General features: G+C 38.7%; 1 protein-coding gene across 6 annotated transcripts in view; it reads left to right on the top strand.

Annotated features, from left to right (window-relative positions):
• The window catches only part of LOC102237888 (syntaxin-1A-like), a 59,886-nt gene that overhangs the window by 18,425 nt on the left and 14,238 nt on the right, over positions 1 to 27,223 (top strand). For all 6 annotated transcript variants that reach the window (XR_002754332.1, XM_023351254.1, XM_023351256.1 and 3 more), the window contains exons 2-6: positions 339 to 416; positions 9,373 to 9,472; positions 22,698 to 22,772; positions 24,958 to 25,031; positions 25,151 to 25,259. Coding sequence is in view for 5 of the 6 variants with exons in the window: in XM_023351254.1 (XP_023207022.1) it covers positions 339 to 416; positions 9,373 to 9,472; positions 22,698 to 22,772; positions 24,958 to 25,031; positions 25,151 to 25,259 (436 nt within the window). In the remaining variant the exon portion in view is untranslated. The remainder of the gene's footprint in view (positions 1 to 338; positions 417 to 9,372; positions 9,473 to 22,697; positions 22,773 to 24,957; positions 25,032 to 25,150; positions 25,260 to 27,223) is intronic.

The raw sequence follows: 27,223 nt of genomic DNA on the forward strand, positions 1-27,223 counted from the left end.
ACCTTCCTCCCCCCACCAACATTCAGTTTGCCTCCAGGTCGTAATTAAATAATAAGTTGTTAATCACTCTATCTGTGGTTCTAATTGCTAAAGTGCTCCTTGACTCTAATCAGCTGATGGGTGGAGAAGGAGCGAGACGCTTGATGCCGTTTTATTTAACCTCAAATTATGCAAAAGAAGTGGTCTGATCTCAACTTTTCTGCTGTTATCAACATTAATGCAGTTTAGAAATGTGGTTGCAATCTTTTCCAATCAGAACATCATATTCAGTTTTAGTTAGTCTCTCTTTGATAATAGTATCTTTGTGTGTGTGTGTGTGTGTGTGTGTGTGTGTGCAGGGCAAGGAGACAACAGAAGAAGAGGATGAAGTCGCTGTGGGGATGGACAAAGGCTTCATGGAGGAATTCTTTGAACAGGTTTGTTTTCTGATCTTTCCCATCGTTTTCCCTCTGTCCTGCTGTCATAACTTCCCATCATGAATTAATGATCAGGTTATTTGTAACACCACATCTGCCAGGGCGCCATCCCTCTTCTGATATCGGTTCCACTCGTTTTGGTCTGTTATCCATGTAACGCAGGCTGTTTTCTCTCCTGCTGCTGAGGAATGACTTATGACTACGGCTAATGTTTTGGGTGTGGCACGGATCATTATTTACTTCAGTTTGCTTGTGTTCATCTAGGTCATCACTTTGTTTTGTTTTACCAGACATACTTTTGCGATGTCTGCTTCTACATGTAGGTTCTGTTTGCACAAATGCTTATCTCACAATAGAGTTTAGAATTATGGCCCAAGCCAGACCCAGAATTCACAAAACAACTCAGGATTTTGTGGCACATTTAAGAAGCCTGCAATACAAACAGCACAGAGGAAACCAAACAATAATGCACAATAAAACGTTATGTTAATCTGCTTGTCATGGGTTAAATACAGGAGTAGATAGTTTAACCTGTTGGGGAAATAAAGAAAGTAGGAAGGATGCAGAAGTTATCCAGACTGTAACAAGCGCAGGCGGCTCCGCTCCTATCAATCACACATCCCAATTGATTTTCATTTGACTCACCCTGCGGTTAAAACAAGCGACAAGATGGAGCTTAAGACAGGAGAGGTTACACTGCTCACTTACTTACATCGTGGTCTAAAAACGAAAGCAGTAAAATCTTAAATAATATGTTAGAATTACTACAGACTCTGGCCTATAATGTAATTAGTCGGATCAGGACTGGGTCAGGTTGGATTTTTTAATCTCTGTCTCAAAGTCTGAATGCCATCCTGGTTTTCTGAAGGATGGACCCATTTCTGGTACCTCTGGAGAGACGGTGCCCCTCTGTGAGTCATCAGTCACACAGAGCCGTGCCGACTTCACTTTGTGACATCTTTCAGTCTGAGTAGAGTGGGCTCTGTAATGCCTCCTTAATGGGCCTGATCTCCCGCAGAGACACAAATGTAAAAAGTGGGATTGTTGCGACTTACTAAGACCAGGGGCGCCGCCAGGAATCTTGGGCCCCCTGACAAAAAATTAAATTGGCCCCCCCACGCAGCTGCAGTTACAATTCTTTGAGTCTATCTGACCCACCAAAAGCGTCACAATTTTAAAAGCTTGCAACTGCTTTGCTTTCTTTGGTCCAATACTGATACTAGCACAATATTTACTGCTCATGATATTTACGTCTAACAGTCCACATGCAGTTTGCAAGCAGGTTGCTTGCATTTTTTCTATTAGTTTTAACTTACTGAAATATCTCTCCCCACAAGCAACAGTCATAGGCAGCATGCAAAATATACATGAAGAAATCCAGACTTCTCAAAAAAATGCAATGTTGTTGCATTTTGTTCACGCTGAAGTGTATAACTTTAATAAAAAATGTTTTCTCCATATTTGTTAAAGCTGTCACCATGTCGTGAGAGTTTGTTATGAGACAGATCATCTGTGAATACTATCAATCTCCTCCACCTCCTCCCTGAATTACTATTACTGGCTAAAATGATGCAACATTCTGACCAAAACAACCAATCAGAACCAGGAGGAGGATCTTAGCGCTGTCAATCAACCTCATTCACTCACTACTAAATTATGGAGAAACAACTCGTCATTACAGGAAAATTGTTTATCTGCTGTCACTGGTAGCTATGCTAACTAGACTGAGCATTTACAACAGGCTATGCTAGCTGCAGCATAGCACAGAGCGAGGGGGAGGGAGGATGAGTAGCACCACATGAGGTTGTGATTGACAGCGATAAAACTCTCCTGCCACTGATTAGTTGTTTCTAGATATCACTGGATGAAAGCAGAGGAAATAGATTTTTCACAGATTATCTCTCATACCATACTGTCACAGCATAATGACAATTTTAACAAATATGTAAAAAAAGATTTTTATAAAAGTGACATACTGCTGCTTTAATTTCACTCAGGAGAGGACGGGTCAGGAGGGTTAGAGCTGCTGCTGATTGACTCACCTGTTGTTAAGTGGTAAAAGGTACAGGGACAAGTTAAATATATGAATATCTTGGTAATTTATTTCCTTAATTCATTAAATGCTAGTGAAATGGAGGCAAACAGTAGTCAGTAGCTAAGCTAACTTTGCTGAATGGTTGATAATCTCTTAGTCTACCCACCTCTCTTGGAGAAAAACTGGGTTATAAATTGACACACTTGCATTTTTCTCTCTCTCCCTCCCTCTCCATTTTTTTATTTATTTATTTTTTTGAAAACCTGACTTTATAATTTTTCTTAGCAGCATAGTAACAGCCACAGTCGTTTTCCACTGACTGCTGCTGAACACGTCACCGTCAAGCTCTCCAAGCAGGAACAAACCATTTCATGCAGATTCAGGGGGGTGCATGGCAAATATGGGCTTTTTGGTCTGGGAGGGATAACAATTAATTTTCACTGCTAAAAACAATCTTTGAAAATACAATATGATTAATTTTGTAATTGACAGGGCCCCAATTTTTATTTTATTTTATTTCTATGAGCAAAAAATAAATGAATAAATTGTGGAGGGCCCCCAGTTGGTCAGGGGCCCCTAGAATTGTCATAACTTTCCCCCCCACACAGCGCCCCTGACTAAGACATTCGGCTTGTTGTTCTTTCATGGCCAGTTTTTGTTTTTCCGATATTTCGTCCGTCAGGTCCTTTCAGTTTCAAAACAGCCGGTGTATATCAATTTGTGGACGTGGCTGCTTTCTCTTTGATGTGCCAAAATCGTCATTGCAAACGCTGCGGCAGAAGAGGGTCAGCGGAGGTTGAACGCCGTTTCGCCGCATTTGTGATTTATGAAAGAGACCCAACCAGCAGGGCTTTGATGTTTGAGTTTTCAAAGGAAAACGGGACAACAAACAGATTACAAAAGGAATTCGAGGTGCATCAATTAAAACCTCTGCAGATATGTAAAGGAGATATATTAGTAGAAAACATCACTTTGATTGAGGTTTTTTGGGTAGATCTTCTGGTATCGTCTCTAAAAATGAGCTTCCAGATTTTCATTATAGATATTAAAAGATGCTTTGATCAGTTTGAGAAGCAACCCACTTACATTAGCTCTAACAAATGAGATTTTTTACATTTTCAGAATAAGCTAATTATTGAAAACACTCCTTGTCCAGTGATATGAAAGTGAAATGTTGCCCACGCCACCGCTGCGCATAAAAGTTCTTGTCTTCAATCTTTCTCTATATGGCAATTAATGTAAAAAAAACTATATATGTTTTCTTTTATTTTGTTACATTTCTTGCAACAAAAACACACTAAAACAAAACCCCAAAATGCAGGAACAGCCATAAGTTTACATACATGATTTTTGAAGAAATCTAAAAGCAAGTTTTTGCTGAATTTCTTTCATTTTATCTAAAACCAAGACGGGTTTCATCTAGCTGAACCGGATCATAGTCCAAAACCAGACAGGATTGTATTTAAATGTTCCAGATGTTTTATGATAAACTCAAATGAGACTGAGGGAAATATCTGAGCTGCGAAGGCCTGAGTCGTTTTTTGAAGAGCGTGCTTTGTTGCTGTGGCTCCGTCCAGACTGTTGATGCCGACATTAATTGCCTCATCTCCCATGTGAAGTCCCGAAAAACCAAAATGATGGGATGATCTGTAAATGAAAGATACACCACATGATAAATAACCGGCGACCATTTGGATGTCTGTGGTTGATGTGCTTCATTTCATGCAGAAGGGGGGAAAAAATAGGATTTAACTTTCTGATTATCCTCACTTAAACCATAAATATATTTCCATTTTGTTGTTTCTCTCCTTTTTGCCTGCAGCCTTAAACAACCTCACATCACGATATAGACATTCCAATGTTTTCATCTGGTCATAGTTTTACTGTGTTGCTTCTGAGGAGGAAGTATAAAATCATAACTTGACTGAAGGTGCAGGAAGAGAGCAGTTTGAGATGAGCTACAGGTTCGCTGAGAAAGCGTTATTCTTATTGAGTGAGCGCTCGTATGAACCAAAGATGAAGAATTGGTAATAAGAGCAGATGGGAGAAAAGTGAAATCAGTAGTAAGGAGTCCCTCACCCTGACAGGATGTATTAACTCAGGTTCAGATCAGGAGGGACAGCAGACAGTGGAGGAACAGCTGCAGCCCTTTGTCCTCCATTCACACAACAAACTGTCCCTCAGAGAGCCATTATTGATTTCTCCCCTGTGTTTGTGCCATTTGTGTAAAAGTAAAAGTGTGTGGGGTCTGGTTTTCAACAGCATGACGTCTGCATACACACATCTGCACACCCCCCCACACGCACACGCATCGATGCAATTTGCTTTTTATTATTGAAAATAACGCTGCATTCGATCCCTTTCGGAAGATTTTGTGGAAGATTCAATGAGGATTTTATCTTTTCAAGGAGACATGACTGTTATCAGCTTGATTTCTCAGCAGGCTAACAGAATAAAAAGTGGCAATGTTTCTCACACTCCCAAAATTATCCTATGAAGATGTTACTGGAACAGAAATCAATCCTGAATGAATGACTTGTGCAGCTTTGCTCTCTCTGACATTAGGAAGCAGAATGGACAGTTTGAGTTTGTTTTTTATTTTACATCCCACTGCTACTATTGGCGCCACTTGTCAAGCTTTATTTACAGTATATATATTATATAAAAAAAAGAATATCTGAATACCAATCTATCCTCACATCTACACAAATTTTATGATTAGAAATCGTTGGATTTTGTTTAGATAAAAGTTATCACTTGGTTGCTGTAAAACTTTTAGCATTAAATTATAAACAAAATGATATCTACAATCCCTTATTAAGTGTTTACTGGAGTAGGTTGCAGTCTATATTTAAAGGTGTTGAATTAAATTCAGCTTTTTAGGATTTTACAGGCTGTCAAGAATGAGTACTAGTTAACGTAGGTTGCATGATTGGAATAAATTCGTGTCAAACAGCAAAGCAAAGTTTCACAGCAGCACCTGAGACGAATAGCATCCCTTCGAGGCGCATGTTGCCACACGAAGGCGCATGTAAGCGTCATTAGTGTCAGTTCTTCTTTCTCTTTGTGTTTAAAGGCTCCTTTCATCTGATGATGCAACGATGAAGAGAGTAAAAGCAAGGAGCTGTGACCTCAGGCTCGCAAATCATTAATTTGTTTCATTGTGCAAGATTAAAAAAAAAGATTTTTATAAAGAAAGAAACTTAGATCAAATCAGAGATGTTATTATAGAAAGCTTTTGGAAAAGAGACAACTAATTTTCATTTTAAAATCAGCATTTCTACTCAGATAATATCCATTTCCTTTCATTGTTGTTCAAATACAACAAGGCGTCATGATTTACTGATTAGGTGATGAACCCAGCAACAATGTGAAAGATTAAAAAGCATGAAAGCGGTGATGGAAATTAAATTTTTTTTAAGATATTGACTTGTTTTCTTTAACTTATTTAAGTTTTAAAGAATAGTTTCTTTGATCGTTTGCTACCTTTTCTGTAAATTTATGTTTGAAAGATGTGGAGATAATTTTACTTGGTGATTTGAGATAAATGTTCAAAGAATAACTAAAACAAATTATGTTTTACTGAAACACATGTCTATAAACAGCAAACTCAATGGAAAAAAAATATTTCTTATTCCTCTATCTGGAGTTGTATATTCACTTGCAACCAGATATTTACTAACACAGTACATAAAAAGACACATTATATGTTCACGTCCTGGTTTTAGGCCAGGATGATCAAATGCACAGCTGAAACCACAAGTTTACATACATAAAATAAGAAGATATACAGTAAATAATGTTATACAAATGCACAGTGGGACAATAATCATAACACCAGATTAGCTGTTAAGTGATTCAAGGAAAACAATGTTAGTGTTTTGGAGTGGCCGTCACAAAATCCTGATGTTAGCTGTTAAGAAAATTTGTTTTAAGAGCTGAAAAGTTAAAAAGGAGTGTGTGAGCCGACACCACTGACTCGGTTACACCGGTTCTGTCTGGAGGAATGGAGCAAAATCCCAGCAAACCTTTGGAGGAAGATGCGTAACGATACTAAACAGGTCATGTCAATCTTTAAAAATATTAGTAAAATGTATCCAAACTGAAGAAATGTGTAAAAATTCTAAATAAAAACTTGAAATATTTTGATTACCGTCACTGACCTAAAACAGGAACGGCTTACATGATTAAATGTCAAACTGTGGGGAAAAACAACAACTGATAAGTTAGAATCACTGACTGAAAGGACACAACATGTTTCCCTCTCAGGTTGTACATGAGTTGGGTTTCCCTAAGTTCTTTCTATTTGCTAAAAATCAGAATGATTAATAAGAACCTTTGTGGAAAATTCTTTTTTAATGCATTGGGAAAGCAAAAAAAAAAAAAAACGCTTAATTGATAAAATAATAACTTGCACAGTTTTCAAAAATTAACAATGCAATTTAGAAGTAGAAATTACCATGTCAGTAATTTACCAACAGCGTTGCAGCAGCTTCTTTTGGGTTATTGTGATTGCATTAATGAATTTGAGGCACAAACTGAACAACAAATCAGAACAGATTTTGGGTTTTTTTTAACCCTGAAGGATTTGCAAATGTTCTCTGCCTTTAATAACTTAGATGTAGTATTAGCAGTGCTAGCTTGTGTGCATTATGTGTGTGTGTGTGTGTGTGTGGGTGTGTGTGTGTGTGTGTGTGCGCTCATGCGTTATTGCATTTAAATGAGATTCTCAGGAGTCTCGGAAATTGTTTTTTTTTCTTCTCCCACATAAATAAAATTTGTCTTTTTCATGCTGGAAGGCGCACCATGACTCACTAGCAAACCTTTTCTAAATGGTTCCACATTCTACTTCCTTCTTCTCTTTATTCGTTTCCATATTTTTTTGATTTCTGCCTAACGCACATTCAAGTTTTAGAAACCGTCAGTGTGTGGTCTCTCTCTTGTGGCATTTTAAAGCCAATAATGCCGTTATTAAAAAAAATAGATTCAACCAGCAGTTAATTACAGAGATGATTTGAGAAGAACGACCCCGGCTCAGGTTGTCGGGCTCAGGAATGCGGCAGAGCGAAAGTGAAGGAGACATGCGACGGTTTTCAGGGAGAAATGACAACTGCATCATGGAGACGAATAAATTTGGAGCCTGGCCTGTCGGCGGAGCAGGTGTAAAGGAGGAGGAAGCGATGAGGAGCTTGACAGTCTGAGATGAAAGTTCAGATTTACGAAGTCGCCGGCAGATGTGACCTGCTGCTCCTCCAGCTGCAAGCGGCGGCCCGGAGCAGCGCAGCTGGTGATGAGGCGGCAGGTGGTAGGCGACCGGGTGAAATGTCAGACCTGGATCTGGTGCAGATGACGCAGAATTCAAAGTAAAAATGATTTGAAGCAATTCATAGTAAGGATTATACATTTTTTAGCTTTTATGTAAGATTCATTGATATATGTAATGCAAAGAGTATTTCTAATGTTCCGTAAAATAGGGAAATATGTTCTATGTGAGTATTGGATTTAAAATTTTAAACGCCAGAATGCCACAACGAGTTGAGTTACTGGATAGAACCACACATGGCCTGGTGTCCTTCTGACTTACCTGCCATTTTAATATTGTTGAAGGTTTTCATCCATCCATTCATCCATCCATCCATTCATCCATCCATCCATTTTCTTCCACTTTATCCGGGGTCAGGTTGCGGGGTAGCAGCTTCAGAAGGGAGGCTCAGACTTCCCTCTCCCCAGCCACTTCTTCCAGCTCCTTGGGAATCCCGAGGCGTTCCCTGGCCAACAGAGAGACATAGTCCCTCCAGCGTGTCCTGGGTCTTCCCCGGGGCCTCCTCCCGGTGGGACGTGCCCAGAGCACCTCACCAAGGAGGCGTCCAGGAGGCATCCTGACCAGATGCCTCAACTGGCTCCTCTCGAAGTGAAGATTCCAGGTTTTATTTCCATATTTATGGACTAAATTATACATTTTTTTACATTCTGCAGTTTTTTATATGCATCTGTCTGAGATCTTTGCTGGATAGTAAGTTGTGTCCATCACTCATCTGACCCAAACTTTCAAACAGCCTGAAGAACAGTCTATGCCCAGCAGCCATAAGGGCATTAAAAGCCGCCGAGTGCCATTTATCACCCAATTTTATTATTGTAATTTCATTACATTAATATACAGTATACATTAATATACATTACATACAGTAAAGATTATTAATATTATTAACTTCCCCTCTCAAAGAAAATCTCTTACAATGTTGAGGAATAACCAGGAGTGATACAGACTTGAGCTTATAACCTGAAAAAGTCCTGGCAAATCAATAAAAAGCTACTTATCTAAAAGAAAGTTTTGCACCTGCTCTCCTGAGGTCCTTTGGGGAGAAAGTTTACGGTGTGAGAAGATGAGGACTGAGCTATACTTGCCACAATGACAAACTTAAGAACACGGTATCGGTCACGCATGGTGGTGGTGGCATCAAGCTGAGGGTCTGTTTTGCTGCCTTTGGTATTGATGCATTGCAAAAACAACAACTTGATAGTTTAGCTTTTTACACCACTGGGTGTTCCAGCAGGACAGAGATCCCGAATATTCATCCCAACTGGTTTTTAAGTTGATAAAAAAAAAGGTCAACATTGATCTTTTAGAAAGGTCATGACAAGTGCATGCAAACTTCTGACTGGAAATGATCTCTTTTTTTGTATGATTGTTGTCTTCTGTGTGAAAAGTTTTACCAGGATTGCTGAGAACATTTTCAATCCAGGGAAATCATGTTGTAAGGTTACACCTTTTTTCCTGTGTTTATAAACCAGAGTCACTCTGGTTTGGACTCTAACATGAGATTTATGTCCACAGTGTCTGTCAACATCCGTCAGACCAATCACTGCGGCTTCCTGTCTCAACGTAATGCCTGAACTGCTTCTCCATCTCTCTGTTGTCAGGTAGAGGAGATCCGGGGTTTTATCGAGACTCTGGCAGAGAAAGTGGAAGAGGTGAAGAGAAAGCACAGCGCCATCCTTGCCTCGCCAAACCCCGATGAGAGTAAGGCTGCTTGTTTTTTCTATTTCAGTTTGTCGTGATTTGCTCCGGGAGCGAAAGTTCCCGATGCCAGAACCGTCGCAGTTCTGATAAATGCTTCATTGGGATTTAAGTACCTTGGTAGTTAGAGCAACACGGTGCAGAAAGCAAGGCACCATTTATTCTCCACGTCCTCATGGTTCTTTATTACCAGACTGCTAGAACTCAGACCATATATACACCAATCAATAAACATGAACTCTTACACTTATTTATTGTCTGACTCTCAGGCTTTGTTGTTTTAGTCATTAACTTGGAGAACAGAAATTTAAAAAAAAATCCCACTCTTAGAGTTTTATTTAGATGTATTTGCTTCCAGGTGGCTGAGGGCCTCACCTGCTCGACTCAGGATTTAAATGAGTGGCTCGTTTCCAGACCTCTGCAGAACGACTGAGCGCTAATGAGGGAATTCAACCATTTGAATCTGATTTGTTGGAGCTGTACGTTCACAATGCGACCCAAAAACACTTTTTTTTCTTTTGCTCAAATGCAACATATATCCGACTCTTTTTGCCGCAGTCTTTCCACTCCCCCCAAAAATTCGATTTGCACCACTTAAATATGTGGCATTAAGTCAGATATTTATCTGATTGTTTTCAAAGCATCTGGAGTCTGAACGGTCACATTTTATCCAGCTGTTTACCATTGATGTGAGACTTTATGTTTCTGCACTAGAAGGAACGAGATGTAGTAAATCCAGATGAAAATTATGATTCTGAACTTATGAAGAAGTCTGTGTCAGTGAAATGCATCCCATCACAATCAGACCACTCCTGGTTCTGACTAGATTTCTCTGCAGAAGTTGCAGTCAATACTGTTCCACCAAAGACCATTTCTATGAGTTGTCCTTTCTTTTTACTAGCTTCCTTTGTCTTGTTATGATCTTGTGACGATACTGTCGGCTCCTGTTGCTGAACAAACTTTAAAATCGATCCATGCACGCCTCCATCCAACATTACTTCCACAAACTGAGCACTGCTGTGTGACGTCGACGTTCTTCTTCTGTGGGTCGCTTTGGGGACGCAAACCGTCATATGAACGACCATGGGAAAAAATTAATTAAGCTAAAACTTGGACCTGCTGATGTGAATTTTTCACATCATGTAATCTGGCGTCTGACAGACATGTGGACGTTTTTGAAAGTGGATCCAAGCTGCATCTCTGCTGTGAAATGAGCATGAAAAGTAGAGTTGTTTCAAAGTTTTCTTCTAACGGAAATCTTTTAGGCTCTTAATCAACGTAGCTCTTGTTTATCAAACTTGGCTGATATCATTGTTCTTTATCTTGTGTCTGAAAAATAAGCAAAAAGCTGAAGGCAGAAAAATGACTCCATCTTTTAGAATGTGAGAAAGTGATTTGTCTGAAAAAGCAGGAATCCGAGCTTAAACTGAAGTCTGTAATAGACGCCAGGAGACCTTGAAGATGTTTGGTCCGCCTGTCAGCTGCCTCTGTGCTGTCCAGAAATTGAAGCTCCTCCAGATGAGTCTGACACTCTTGTTAGTAGACTTTTTTTTTTGTTTGTTTCCGCTCTCCAATTGTTTTTATGGCCAGTGTTCCCACCCTCTGCTCCAGGCCTCATTTTCTGTCTGCACTTTGCTCATTTTAAGGCATTTTCCACTTTGCCTTTGTTCAATCGGTGCAGGATACTTCAGCCCATCTGTCCTCGTGTCTCGTCTTCACCGTTTTTCTTCCTCACCCATTTATGCCAGGGCATTGATCTGGACACCCCTGGTATCCTAGGGGGGGATTTTTACTCCTACTAGCAAGGCCGCCAATGCCCTTTTCTCCCACTGATTCCCCACCTTCTTTCTACCTGAAAAGGCATTGATCTGCTTTCTGGAGATTGGCCCTTTAACTAGCCCTAACGTGACTCTGACAGGCGGTGCAGAGAGCTGGGAAGGCAATCAGGCGACGGTGCTTCGTTTTTCTTCGACAAGTCGTCGTCTGTATGACTGAATTTGAAGCTCTGTGTTTGCGTTTGTCTGGCTGAAAGCAGCAGATACAAACCAGACAACAGATTGTGTCACTCGTTACTCAAATGGAAATCCTTCTTCTGTCTTTCTGTGTCTGACGGAGGCCCCTCGGATAACACCTCCTTTATCTGAGGCGAACCTTCATCTCTGGATCCCCCTTTGTTTCGAGAGCTCATACCTAAACACCTTGGACTGATTAATGGATTTTGTTTGGGCGACACAAACATAAAGAGCATAATTTAATCAATATATTTCACCAAGCACAGCAGTGACAGCACTGCCGCTGAAGGTCATTTTCGGTGCTTTTCATTTATTTGCCTGACAATATTCGCTTCTGGGAGCAAAGGTGTGATGAATGTGTTTATGACAGCACACAGTGGCTTTGCTTATGCTCTTAAAATAGGAAAAAGGGGGGAAAGGCGAAAACTAATATTAAACATCACCACTAGTTTATGATAGAAGTAGCAGTGCTTTACCCTGATAATGCATGATGGGAAATGCAATGTCCTTATCCAAATCCCATCTCATTGTGTTTTCTTTTCTCCAGCCTAAATAATGAACCACATGACTGAAATGCATGGATGTAGCAGAAGTGCTAAAGAGCAACAAGCTCTTTTTTTTCCTGCACAAGCTGTTAGTCTTTCCTCCTCTGACACGCCGTCTACAGTCTGCAGAGGAACGTGTCATCAGACCCATTTGCACGCTGACATTTTAATGTGAAAACATACCATCCTGTAGGTTTCGCTCCTCCGGCACACTGAAAATGTTTAACAGATTTAGCAGAAACACAAATCATGTTTCTAATCTGCTCGTCTTGGTTTTTTGTTGCTGTTTTCTCATCATAAACTTTAATATCCCCCTTTATGAAAGCCTGAAAGCAGAGTTTGCTATATATTTTTATACACATAACCACTTATCCTTGAAGGATCATGGGGAGGCCAGTGATTATCTCCAGCCATTTAGTGAGAGGCCATTTATAGCTGCAGTATGTAACTCTTATTAAAAATATTTGGTTTTTGTTTTACATATTTGTTAAAACTGTAGCTTTTAACAAATGTTGACAGATAATCTGTGAAAAAAAAAATCAACCTCCTCCACCTCCCTTCTATTGAAGAATTATACCACTTCAGACCACAAACAACCAATCAGAGCCAGGAGGAGGGTCTTGGTGCTGTCAATCTAGCTTGTGTACTCGCTGTTCAAGGAGGAAGTGAGTAGCACTGCTTCAGACAGGAACAGCCGTGCCAACAATTTGTCAGTATTTCAGATATTTAAAACCCAGAACTGATCAATAATTATCAATATCGACTGATATGGTACCCTTAAATCGTGATACGTTTTTCAGCCGTACTGTCCAGCACTAGGTCCATGTAAACTCAATCAGGTTCTGTCCCAGTTCCCCCAGTTCACCGCAGCATTGTGCTGTTAATCCTGGGCCCCTTTCAGGTGCCTCTTAATAAGCACAGAGCTGTTGTCTCATGCAGCCTCTGTGTAATATTATCTTCTCTTCTGCATTACACATTATTCCATATCAGTTTATCCGCCTCCCCTTTAAATGAAGCAAAGCAAATTCCCTCCAGGGATTTTCAATTTATTATGTGTGTGTGGGTTCCTTTTTTTTTCTGTCAGCATCTCTGAAATGCACTCAGCAGTTCTGTACAGCAGGAGTGGCTTCAGCAGCGATGATGGAGCAGGTAATCATCAGAAACTGTATTTCCTTGGGTGCTGAACAGAGACGATGCAAAAATAAGTTTGGATGATTGCGGTATTTGTGTTGTTTGTTGGCTTTGAACGACACTGCATCTCGTTATTTTGTTATATGGAGCTGTGGTTTATAGATTTAAATAACACGGGGTCAAAGGTTTAGGGATGATTGCTCTTCCTGCTGCAGCATCATTACACCCAGGGGAGAACAAGGCTGGAGGAGACTGAGAAGGGCATTTTTAAGAACTTAAAGCCTTTAATCTTTTTATTAAAATGGTCTGCTATGGATTTCTGATACTAATCATAATTTTACTCTCTAATATCAGGTTCAGTTTTCAGTGCAGCATCTGTTGATTTATTTGTCCTCTCTACATATTGCAGCTGAAAACAATGAATAAAGTTTTATCAAACTTTATTCAGCCTGATTTCAAATCCAACAACGACACTGTTATTTAATCAGATCTCTAGAAACAGTTTGATGTATTTAGCCGCTAAATTTCACAATAACACTCAAATATTATTAACTTACTTTATCACTGTCATCACGGACTCTTCCTTTCACCTCTAATACATCAGACATTTGGAAAATCACAGAGACGCCAAGTTCAATGGTGATTTAAAAACATTTCTTCCCCCTGTATGTCCTCATAAACCAGCTTCACTCTGATTTTGCCTCTCCCTCTAACACGATAATTGCATCCTCACTCGACTCTCTGTCAACATCCGTCATTCCAATTATGGATGCTTCCTGTCCAAGTATCCCATCTAAAGTATTTCCTTGTTTCTACATTGACAAAAGAAATCGATGTGCAGTTTATGAGGTCACTATGTACACGTTACCATGCTAGCATGCAATGTTTGCTTAAGGAACTTTCAGACTAAAATTAAACCACATGCAGCACCACAGGAGCGTGGAGTCTGGATCCGTATCAGGAGGGTTTTCTATCCATGAATCAAGCAATATCAGGTGCACAACCGTTACTGGATCGGATCCTATCTTAGTTTTAATATCACCCTTCACGTCTTCTTTGCAGCTACAGTACATTGGAGCTGCACTCCCAGCTGATAGAAATGGATATGACAGAGTCTCTCATGTTTGCTCACACGATGCCTTCCCAAGTATCAGGATATTTCATCCCGTTTGTTTCTCCGATACTGCATGTATCTGTTGTATTAGTTCCTCTACAGAATCTCAACTCAGAATAATCTGGACTGTGTTGTCTGAGTACATTTGTCAGTGACGTTACAGAAACACGAGCAGACTTGCTTTACGTAAATCCACCAGGGACCGACTGAATGCATAAAAGTTATTTTAACCAGTGGAAGTAAATCTTGTTAATGAAACATTTTTATGCAGACATTTCTTAAAAATGTACAAAATGCATGGCACTTATTTTTTGCCAATGACATTATGACACATTGGGCATTTAAGAGGGGTTAATAAGCACAACTTATAAGTTGACAACTTATTTCACAAATTAGTTCATCACAATGTCGCTAATAATTACATCTTCAACAATTTAAACAAAAAACTTGGTGCAGAGGTGGCATGCTGGCCTGTTTGTTCAGTTTTCCAGCTGCCTCACCACGCCAGTGTTGCTCCAGACACACAGAAGAAACAGGAAGTTGCTTTCAAATGTGCTTTGACTCATGAAGTGTTTTTTAATCCAGATGGAAACCTGAGCTGTGAGTGTGAGCCCAGATAAAAAAGAAAAGATTGATCTGGGTGCTCTTAATGCATCTACATCCTGCATGCTTTAAAACCATTTGAGTAAAGCAGTTCAACTTAAGACCTTGTTGATGTACTTGCCTCATTTCGGACTTTGCCACAACAAACACTTCAAGTCTTAAAGTGAAATAGTTTTAAAGTTGTTGCAAATCTAAACGGAGAACCTTAGATTTAACCCTCGCTTTTGTCAGCCTGTAAATTGATAAACTGTGGTGTTTACTGGAGGATTTCTTTTTTGCTTCATAAATGTCACAGGACAACAAGTAGATGATATAGATGTTGTAAGTTTTTATCCACATTTTATCCACATACTTTTGAGCCAGTTAAACCACACATCTATGAATCCGCTCTTTACCACTTAGACATAAGAGTTTATTTATCAAAAAATTTTTCCAAGCACTTAGAACTCGATCTGTCTGACATCTCCATTTGCGGAGAGCATCTTCCCTCCATTAAAAGTGCTCAGCTGGCAGCACTGGAGACGGCTGTTTTAATTGCAGCCTGTGAGTGTTACTATTTCTGGTTTTAGTTTTTCGCCAAGTGGAGATCTGTTTGCCAACGCGCCTCCACCCTCAACCAAAAGTACCCTCAGCTGCCTTCCTTTCTTTCCTTTCCTTTCTTCTCGTTCAGCTGCAGATTCCTTTGTGCCTTATCTCTTTTCATTTCTCCCTCTCTTGCCCTTCTCTCATAGCATCTGAGCTGATATGTAGCCATGACTTAAAGCTGCAGAGAAATAACATCTGTGAAAGAAAGGTTAATCGAATGTGGACGATGATGTCCAAGGCTAAGCACAGACACAAAGACAATGGAGGTCAAAGCTAGTAAGATAACGCGTTTGCTGGGAGACAAATCGTGTCGTTCACTCCACGTCCCCTTGACCTCGGAGGCAGCGATGGTGTGCGGAGGTTCGTGCTCTGATCCTGATTACAATGTTAGTTGTTTGGAGGCAGAGGGAGGTTTCAAAGTGACAGCAGCATTACCATGTTAACTCAAAGCAACCCTGATGTTCCGCGTAGGAAGACGTTGGTGAAGAAACTGAGATTTTCAGGGAAGAAAATGAGGTTGCAACAACACAATAATTAGATACAAAGACTACTTTGCGTTGAGAAACTTTAGTCTAAATTTAACTTCTGAGATGGAAAGTTTCTCACGTCTTGCTCCAGACTCATCCTAAAATAAAAAGTTGATGACAGAAAACCAGGCAATTTAAATGAGATATACAATTTTAATAAAAAAAGTTACCAACCTGAATAATACCAGCTACAAAAAGGATGTGTTTTCTCTTTGTCTTATTAGGGGATATTCATCTAGATCTCAATATGTATAACAATGAAACCTTCAAGTTAAATTCAGTTTTTTTTAGATTACAGAAAATACAGAAATTCCACAATGTGAACCAAATTCCTATTACAGTTTTTTTGTTCTACGACTATTCAGCTATTAAAAAACGATGGAGCATCTCATCAATAATTAAAACCCCAAAACGTAACCTGTTTACAGAAAGAAACGCAGTTAGCAGTCTTGCTACTTGAAAATCGCTACAAATTGAAAGCTTTTGTTGTTATGATTGTTTTAATTAATGACTACAGATAAAAATAGGACCGATTCCAATACATATGCTATGTTTTATAAATACAGTATGGGCTCTCTTTTCAGCCAAATGGTGGGTTTGTTAAAAAAGTTAGAAACTAAATTAGCCAAATCGTCACAAATTGGTATTATTCAGTTTTCGTAATGCCTGACTTGGTCGTGAAACAAACTAATCATGCTAAGATAAATATTTTGAGCTGAAAAAGTCTTATTTGTTTTTAGTAGGTATAGTTTTTAGTGCAAAATGAATGAGGTTTTTGAGGGAGCACATCTTCGTCCGAAGTGTAATGCAGTCAGGTTTTTGGGAAATGCTCACATGTCGTCGTCTACGGGGGTCAGACGGAGACATGAAGGTTTTTAAAACCCCCAGCGATACTTTAGGGGTTGAACTTTATCTGTGCTTTCGGTTTGCCGTTTGCTGTGCTCACACTGTATTCCAGCAGAAAAGCAAATGTTGGTAATGTTTGAGGGATGAGCTCAGATTCTGCCTCTCTGACATCTGGACTCTAGACAATCAATAAGCAGAGCAAACACACAATGGGCTGGTAATACATTTACAGAGAGAGCAGAGGGAGAAAAAAGAGAAACTGATAAAAGTTGGAAAGCAGATTTAGAGCGGAGAGAGAAGCAGCTTGTTTAGTGTCGGACAGTCACACTATAAATATGAAAAATATTCAAACTTTAGCTTATAGTATACAGTATGTTTCTCCAGTTTGACCACAAATTAATCTGAAATCAAATCCTTGAGTAGCAGATTTTGATGCTGTCTCCTTGTTTCTAATGAAAGAATTGCTCCAATATTGTGCAATAGCACCGAGCCAAGTCACATCCGGGAAGTTGAAATTTTCTGAAACAAAATGCTTAAAAGAAAGTCTGATATATTCTAATCGCAAGTTGGTGCATGTTTGCTTTGTAACGCTCCAACCTAAGGCCACTGGTACAGAATTAGTTCAACACAGCCAAAATAGCCTAAACATTTTCACTTTCCTGATGAAAGAAACATAAAAGTGTTGATTTTCGCAAGAAAAATTCAAAGCTGCAATTTGATATGTATTTGTGGCCTGTGTTCACCTACATGGATCACTCACTAGAGAATTGAAAATAATGGTCTAGGAGGGGTTACGACCTCATCATGCCTATATCAGGCAGTTCTCCAAATAATCTTTTGTAAAAAAAAAACTAAAAAAAATTATCTCAGCTGGTGCGATGTACAGGAGGGTGTGGACCCCTGGGCTTGAGCCAAGGTGTGGGCCCTACTTAATCATCGTTATACAGTTGCATATATCTATAGATATAGATAGGTATCTACTGTATATATATATATAATATAATATATCCCTGATTTCTTTCCCTTTGGGTGGTCGGCGCTTGGCCGTGACTTACTTGTGGAACCGATCCTATCCACAAACCTTATCTACCTACAACGTCACAAAAATCAGCAAATCGACATGCTATCCTCAGGTCAGTATGAGCTGGGCTCCCAGGTTAGCAGGCACAGCTCCAAATTGCACATAGATTGATGTCTGGAAGACCAAAGACAGTTACGCATTTTCTGAGTTGTGCTTCTACTGCAATAAAGACTTATTGCACTGAGAAATCCTGAAGTCTTAAAATCAGATTTGGCAGTTAGCTGAGAAACGACTCGATTGGATTGAAGCATGATTGTACTGTACAATACCTGCAGTATGACGAAGACAACTAGGATTTTTTTGTGCACAGTTCTTTCTGGCAGCACAGGGAAAGATGTGTCTCTCAGTGCAGACGGTTCTGTTTCCTACACAGCACAGCTAAAACTGGCGGTGGAGGTGCCGAAAGTTGTGCAGATTTCCACAGCAGTAACGTTACAGCTTAGTCTTCACGCAGAAAGATTTTCCAAATTTACCAGGATCCAGATACGTTGTTGTGGAAATCATGGAGACCACAAGTGGACCTTAATCTTTAATGAAGGTAGCTTTATGTATGGGTCAGTGCAACTTGAAATCCATACAGATGCCCTTTATTTGTCCTATTTACTTGTTTATGACTCCAGGATGACAAAACCCCTTATTCCTGTGAGTTTCTGTTGTCTTTATGGAATCCGTCACAAAGGAGAGCAACAAGAAAAATGGCAGATATAGCCAGGTGGAACCCATTTTCTCCTCCTTTTATCTCTTCCAGACCTCGAAAATGAAAAACAAAAACGTAAAACCAATCTGAATTTGTTTCCCGTGCTCACAGATAGCTCCCACATATCTCAGTGCCTCGTAGCATCTCTCCGGCTCTCCTTCCTTCTGTCACTTCGAAACCATCTGAAGCTGCCGAGAAGACCAACGGCACACATCTCCATAGCAACGCAGTCTTAATGATGGCAACAAGCGTGACCTGAAGATTTCGTCTGAAAACGTCTGGGAGAGGGACGGCGTGTGAAGCCACAGCTCAATTGAGTCCTCAGTTCTGGCCTCTAATTTGCCTCTGTCTCACTTCTCCTTCCACTCGTTCCTCTCTGGCAGCACTCTTCCTCTTTTCACACGGCAAATAATGAGGCTGAATGGATACTTGATCTGACAGGTTGGCTTCCTCTGTTCGGTTGCCACGAGAAGCAAATCAAATCTAAACCACTTAAAAGACACGCCGCACACACTCAGAAGCACACTTACACCGCTTGTAACAACCTGAGACCAACCTCAATTTTGATGTTATTATCTCTGTGCTGCCCTGTAGCCGCCCTCGTGGAACAGAACAGGTATGGAGAAATAAGAGAGAGCGCTTTTTCTAAATTTTACACCACTTTGAGTCTCCGGTTAGGCTGTCCTCTTGTTCTCGCACTCTAATGTTTGTTTTACACCTTTATTTCAGCTTTTAATATGATCTTTTTTGTCTTTTCTGACAAAGACGGCGAATGCTTGCAAGTGCGTTGCTTTCGAAAGCAACGCACCAACTTCATTAAGTTGGAGCCTGTACTCTTTGGGGGCGTTGCGAGAAAACAAACACGAGGTCTCGAGAGAGTATTTCACGATACAACTTTAACTGTAGGAAAGAGTTTTATACATAAAGCAATTTATTTTAAATGTTTTTATCATTTCCTTTTTTTAAAACTCTAAATATAAACAAATGTTACTACTTCAATGTAAAAACATTTATTTTTTTAGGACTTGCTACGTAAGAGAATAATATCCTATTTGAGAAACCTCGTGACCTTTGCTCATATCGACAGACAGGCCCACTCCACTCCACTCCACTGCTGAACTCATTTGTCATCACGTCTGTTTCTGACCCTGACAAAATCTTTACTGCACATGTAGCAACTTCCAGGTTAAGAAACAAAATAGCTTCACACAGATGTATTCCAAACAGAAGGAAATATTGTGTATGTTTTGTGTAGTCTTATTTCTATCTTTCTACTTGTCATGTTCCGTGTTTTTCTGTGTGTTTATTTAGAGTTTTCTGTGTCTCTGTGTTGTCCTGTTCTCCCCTCAATTACTCCCAGGTGTTTCTCGTTCCCTAATTACCCCCTGTGTATTTAGTGTCACTTGTGTGTCTGTGTCTTTGTCGGGTCCTCGTCTAATGTGCGCTCAGTCCTTCGTGTGTCCAGCCGTAAACCAGTTGCTACCGGCGTTGAGCCCTGGCTTCCGCTCAGTCGTGCTGCCTGTGTTATTGGACTTGTTTTGGACTGTTTTTCACGTTTCTTTATCATTAAAACAACCATCAATCATCCAACCTGGGTCTACAGCGTTTGCCTCACCACCCTCAACACACCGTTTCATGACACTACTCCTTTAACCTTTGGAGATAGTTCCCTCTCATCTTTAGTAGGAAGAAACGATTGACAAAAGATACAAATAGCTAAACATCATAGATTCTGTTGTCATTAAATACCAGTAGGTTAATTCAGTTTTGTTAAAAAGACGTAACCTGAGGGGTTGTTTTGCACTGAATGTAATTTAAGAATCTTTTTTGTTTCTAAAATGTAGTTTAAGAATCTTTTTTGTGAAAACCCTCCACAGACAAAAAAGCCAACAATTTTTCTGGCAGCTAAACAATCGACAGAAATTATCTTCAAAGCTTTATTGTACTGAAAAACGTGGTTCATAAGTTTAGAGTATAACATTGATTAAAACATAGCACTGATTGTTGCAATCTAAAAGCTGTTAGCTTATTTGCATGAACAAATGGAGTAATGAGAGGCTGAACCAGAGTGCCATTTCTTTATGAACCGCCACCAAACAGCGGTGGCGGTTCAGGAGTCTAAACGATTTAGACATCGTTTAGACTCCTGAACGATGTCTATAGTCAATACTGATGGATTGTTTGCGCCTCGACTTTCTCGAATATTGTTTTTGTAGCACTTACAGATGCAAAAGTATTTAGTACTGCTGGATTTTATATGTTAAAATATTCACATTTTCTGTATCTATTTGCATAAATTTACTTTTTGGAGCAATTTCTCTCCTTTGTTTTGAATCCCCTTGATTCTCCATTTGCCTTTTACCTAATTAGAAAACGAATCAGTTTCTCTGGGATCTGCTGTTTAAATTTAAGCTCTAATTCCTGAACACAACATGGGTGTGTAGATTATGGCGCTTTGTTTTTGGATGGTTTAATTATCAAACCCTGCCTGACATTAAGGCATTCGTATAGAGCAGATTTGCAGTGGACGTTTAGAGAAAAATATGATTATCTCACAATTTATTCCTTATTGGAAAATAGGTGCAAATATTGTGTTTTAATAATTGAACATGTGCCAGTGACTGAAGTCTCCTTCTGTGTAATCAAATCTTCCACTGAGGCTATCGGTAATTGGGTTCAGATGTCTGCAGTGAGTTTTGGTTCAACAGGTCTACCGCTGCCTCTAATTTATCTTTGTGATTTATGCAGCCTTAAAGAAGCAGGAAATATGCAGAAATAAACTAATTATAAAGAAGAACTGCAGGCACTTCACTTTGACTGAATAGGTCGACTGTGCTAACTTATAAGGCCTCGGTTTGTGTGTGTGTGTGTGTGTGGGTGTGTGTGTGTGTGTGTGTGTGTGTGTGCTGTCTCCCAGCAGCTTGTTAATAGGGATTTGGTTAGTGTGTGACATTTAGATGAAAAATTAGGTTTTCCCCGTGTGTGAAACAGTAATTAATGTTTCGGGGTTACTACTTTTTACACAACGGTGCAAACGTATTCACAATATTTGAACTTTTCAACAGTTTCAGCACATTACAGTCACACATCTGATGCATTTTATGTGATAGACCAACGTAAAGAAATTCCTTTTCAAATCTGAAATGTGTTACATTCTATTACGACCCATTTATTCAACACTCTGGTTTCATTAACTATCTTCAGCAGTGAACCAGTAAGTTAATGAAATCACCCTGTGTGTCATTACATCTCAGTACAGAAGCTGCTCTGTGAAGATCTCAGAGGTTTTTTTAGAGAGTATTAGTGAGCAAACACATGATAGGACAAAAAAGCTATGAACCAGCTTAAAGCAAGATTAGGCTAGAAAACAAAATCATAAGAATTTGAAAACTGTTTAATTTATTCTCTGACGGTGGAAAGAATTTGTCGCCAAAAGAGCACTTATTGGATTTCCTGCTAAGACGTTCACGATGAGAAGTTGACAAGATCTCCAGCTCAGATTGTTGACAATAAACTATGAGTTGTGACTCTACAACTTATTGGAGAAAGCAACAAGTAGCAAATATACATATGCTTAGAGCTCCAGCGGTGGTCTAGTTCAGTACTTGTTCATGCTTTAAAATGGCCCAGTTAATGTCCAGACCTAGATCCAGTTGAGATCAGGAAAAAATGTTGCGCACAGCAAATTTTGCAAAGAAGAATTTGACAGGGAATTCAATTGTAGCTGTAATTGCAGAAAAGGTGGAAAATATTTATTTATTGATTTAGTACCTTCTGTCATCTGTGATGTTTAATTTTCTGATACTAGAACAGCTGATTGCGGTTTTCTGCAGTTTGTGTGTTTTTATCGTGCTTTGTATCAAGTGATCATGTAAAGCTGTGGCCAACTGGGGAGCGATGCTGGTAGTCTATGAAAAACCAGCAGCAACCTGAGCTGAAGCTGATCAGTTGTCGCACCCAACTGGGAGAGAACATCTTCGTGCGTCGCTATCGATTCTGTCTCCATTAAACTGGTGGAGGTACAAAGGTGTTGGACGTCTCTTCTCACCTCTCCTCTTTCTTCTTCTTCTGTCTCCGTTTTCCTCAGAAACCAAAGCCGATCTTGAGGACCTCATGGCAGACATCAAGAAACTGGCCAACAAAATTCGCTCTAAATTAAAGAGTAAGTCATTGTTGTCTTCGTCTGTTAACGTTGTGTTGGTTAACAAAAACGTGAGCCTGGGACTGAGACACATGGGGTTTGGGTGTTTTCTTAAATAATATGGAGCAGTTCATTTAACAAACGAAAGACAAATAGTCAGGAATAAAATGAGATGTTCCTGTTTTTGTGTGGAGGAGGTTCCCAGCAGAGGAGACCTGCTGTTCAGACTGTGAGGTGCTCAGCCTGCAGCAGCTCCCAGACAGCTTCATTTATTCATGAAGGTTTCGTTCTCCAGAGGCAGAAACATGAGTGACTCTTATTACTGAGGTGCTGATGGCTGGAAGTCGTAATTATTTACATTTCTGTTAGTAACATTGCAGTCAGTGGTCTGCAAGTTCTAGCTCGGAGTTCAGATTAAAATAAATCAGATCACACCAAATAGACTTGGGTTCTACATCCATTTGACTCGCTAGCCACAAGTGATCAATGATTTTAATTATTAAAAATGTTCTGGATTTGTGTATTGTTTTTTATTCATGCAACAGAATCACTCTAATGGTGCGAGATTTTTTTCTAGTAGTGGGACTTGATACAAAATTTGACTCAAGTAAAGCATGTGTAATTATTTAAACACCATTAATCGCATTTTAACCACAAACTATAAGGTGGCAAAATAAATGTTGTCAACTCAAAAACACATTTTGATGCTAAATTCTTGAATAAATAGACATAAAAGCTCAATCACAAACCTATTTATAGTTTTTAATCTGTTATGTTGGTTTTTTTTCTACACATTCATCTCCAGCTGATCCACATCACTGCTGCTCGCATCCTGACTAAAACCAGGAAAATGTAGCTCAGAAAATAAACTATTAGATACTGATGTTAGTCTATAAATCGCTGAATGACTTAGCCTCAGAATACATGAAAGACTTGCTATTCTTGTATTAGCCTTAAAGCAGCATCAATTTCTATACTCCAGTCATCTGGAACAAACGTCCAGAAAACGTCAAAAGTGCCGAAACCCTGAGTTGTTTAAAATCAGGGCTAAAAAGGACATTTGTTCAGAGTTGCCTTTGACTGTTCTAGTCATAATATAAACTGAAACATCATAAATTTTAGTCTGTAACCCGACTTTTCTTCACTTTCATTCCTTAGACTGTAGATCATTATTATGTTTTCATTATGTAAATCACTTTGAACTGTTTTTTGATAAAATGTGCTAAATCGTTGCTATGTGACAACTCTGCCTGTCTTTATTTCATTCATATGTCAAACTTCGCACTGCGACAAATCTTATGAGAAAACACAATTTCTCTGTTGATTTTATACCGATTTATTATTCTAATGGATGCAGTCAGAAAAAAACTGTCAAAAGCAGACAGATGGCTGAGATTTGGGGAGGATGCACTGCTGCAAATCAGCTGTCGATATTTCTTATGGAAGACATTTGTTCAATAAAAAAAACATTTGAGAAGCACTTTGTTATATTTTATGGAGCATTTAAGTCCAAAATTATTCATAACTCTGGTAGATTTAAAAGAACAAATTAATAATCATTTCAAAATACATTCAAGAAAGATTCTTATGAACGACGAATACATACTAAAACAAGGACTTTAGGGAAAAAAGAAACAACTGGGGAATTAATTAAATTAATAATTGATTCTAGAAAGATTGTAAAATTAATGAAACTTCATGGAAGATTTAAAGGAGGAATGAATCATCAAGAAAGGATTCAAGAAAGAGTTTTATCATAATTAAATAAAAAAAATGATTGATGTGAGATTAAATAAAATAACTATATAAAGCACTAATTAAAAAGAATATTTAAACAATAAAAATGAAAGAAAATGGAATAATAACTTAGAAAATTATATAAAAAATGGTACATGCAGTGCAATAAAACTTGAATCAAATAGATTTTTTTTTCTTTGAGTTTGTTTGAGTTAATTGAGTCAATTGCTGATCAAGTGTCTTTATTGTTATTTTCTGCTGTTCAGAAACAGAACGGCCCTAAACGGCCGGTTAAACCTGTATATCATTCATTATTGTTACCTGTAAATATACGTACATAACTGTTTTATTTTTGTTCTTTGAGGTTTTTAAGTCATTTTATTTTCACTCTGGATTTTAGTATGTACTTTTTTTTTTTTTGATCGGTTGCTTTTATAAAAGCCCTTTATTGTTATTTTCTGTTGTTCAGGTATTCAGCAAACCATTGAGCAGGAGGAAGGGCAGAACAGATCGTCAGCTGACCTGAGGATACGCAAAACACAGGTAGAGTTCAAGCAAACACCAAAGGCTTTAGGAACATTTTCTTTGTAATCTAACTGCAGCTATTTTTCCTACTTGGATGAAGTATTTCTTCTTCTTCTTCTTCTTTCTCGCTTCCCCAGCACTCCACGCTGTCGAGGAAGTTCGTCGAGGTGATGTCGGAGTACAACACCACGCAGTCGGACTACAGAGAGCGCTGCAAGGGCCGCATTCAGAGACAGCTGGAGATCAGTGAGTAGATCAACTAATGCACACCGAGGACAGGTGATAAATTGTTTTATGGTAGTTAATGGTTTACTATCAACTCCAACCCAAAGCTTTTTTTGAGGGGAGAGGGGTGTGGGAGGTTTTGGCACTAAAACTCTCTAGAGCAGCTCAAATGTGAATTGTCTTTTTCACTTGTTACAATCATTCATGCTCTGAAATGTAAAAGTAGGATTTAACTGTGCTCTAATTTAAAATTAAATCTGGACAGCAAAAGTATCAGTGACTTGCATTTTGTTGAACCCGAATGCTAGAAGACCAGAGAAAGAGGGGTGAAGTGAAAAGTTTTAATGATGAAATAAAAGGATAAATTACTTTAAAAAGAAAAACAACTAAAATTGGGCTTTTTAAAAACAGTGGGATGAGTGATACAGGAACCAGGTGAGTAAAATTAAGAGAATGCTGAACAGCTAAAGGAGAAAATTGATCAGAGAAGGAGACTGATCAGAGGAATCTGAATCAAAACACTACAGGAACTTGAACGTATAACCTGAAATGTAACAGAAACAAGAACTAAGAAAGAAGCCAAACACTAAGGAATGAACCATGACAAGACCTAAATGATAAAGAATACAGAAAAAAGAAATGAAAAGAATATGGAAAGACATTAACAATGATAAACAACTCAGAAATGTTAAGAAAAACTTCCTAAAAACAAAAGATAACCAAACACAAACAGCCTGTTGTTGTTACAGAATGATATATTCATCTATTTTATATTATATATTTTGAGTTATATTAAGTTTTCTCCATATTGTTTGAAAGTTTTTTTTTTGTCGAGACTCTGAGCTGATGTCAAAAACTTTAATCAGTTACTTTCTTCATGTGAGAAAATATGCCTCAGTCATAAATTTTCTTTCACAACCACATATTCAAGGTTCAGTTCACACGAAATAAAAATGAAATTTTTTGTCTTTTTCGTTCAAGAACTTAATTACGGTACCAGAGGGCTCTTTGTTCTCATTTATGTCCTAAAATGATTACATAAAATAAAAAATAAATAAAGCTGCTTTCGTTCCCACTTCGTTTGAAGTGACTTTCAAAAGTATCCACTTGTTTTATGGTTTGCATCATTTCACTTAGCATGTCTACAGCTTTGAACATTTCATTTTCTTTATATTGCGAAGCAAACAACAAGTAGGAAAAATAGAAAACTTCAGCTTGCATAACTATTCTCTCCTCTAAATTCACTGCTTTCCATAATCATCTGTTGCAGCAGTTACAGCTGCATGCAAGTCGCTTTGGATGATTTTCTCTGAGCTCACTTCATCTTGACGCTGGGATTGTTGCCCATTCCTTGAGGCAAAACAGTTCCAGCTCCTTCAAGTCTAACAGTTTCCACTGGTGAACAATATTCAGCAAACTGCAGAATCAAATTTTTCTCTCATTTTGGAGATTTTTGCTAATTTCCTCTGCAATAGGAGCCTAAACTAGAAGAAAATGGCGTGTTCTAAATTCACTGCAGAAGAAAAAGTGCTCATTGAAAATGGACAATTTATACAGAAATTGACAGGACAACGCATCATTTCTCCCGCCAACCATCACAAGAGCGATGGGCTTATTTTGGCAGGATTAGACGTAATAAAAGTTTCCAATTTATAACGTCATTTTAGGAGAAACCAGAGGCATATTGAAGAGACCGTTCCTCAAAATCCTGAGTCAAGGACAACAAAAATACATGAAGATTTTCTGATTCTCTGATCAAGCTGTAAGCAGGCTAATGGTTGCATCATTGACACAACAAAAAGCAACAGAGAAAAATAGTTTTCCTATTCATTTTGGTTAGTGAGATCTTGATTTTTTTTTTTTTAAGAATTCTATGAATTTGTTGATTTTCTGTAAAACTGTTGAAACATTTTTCTTTCATTTTGCAACATGAGTTATTTTGAATATAATTGTAAAATGATGAGGGGCTTGAGGAACTTTTGACT

The sequence above is a fragment of the Xiphophorus maculatus genome, chromosome 18 (assembly GCF_002775205.1).
Source record: "Xiphophorus maculatus strain JP 163 A chromosome 18, X_maculatus-5.0-male, whole genome shotgun sequence".
NCBI classification, from domain to species: domain Eukaryota; kingdom Metazoa; phylum Chordata; class Actinopteri; order Cyprinodontiformes; family Poeciliidae; genus Xiphophorus; species Xiphophorus maculatus.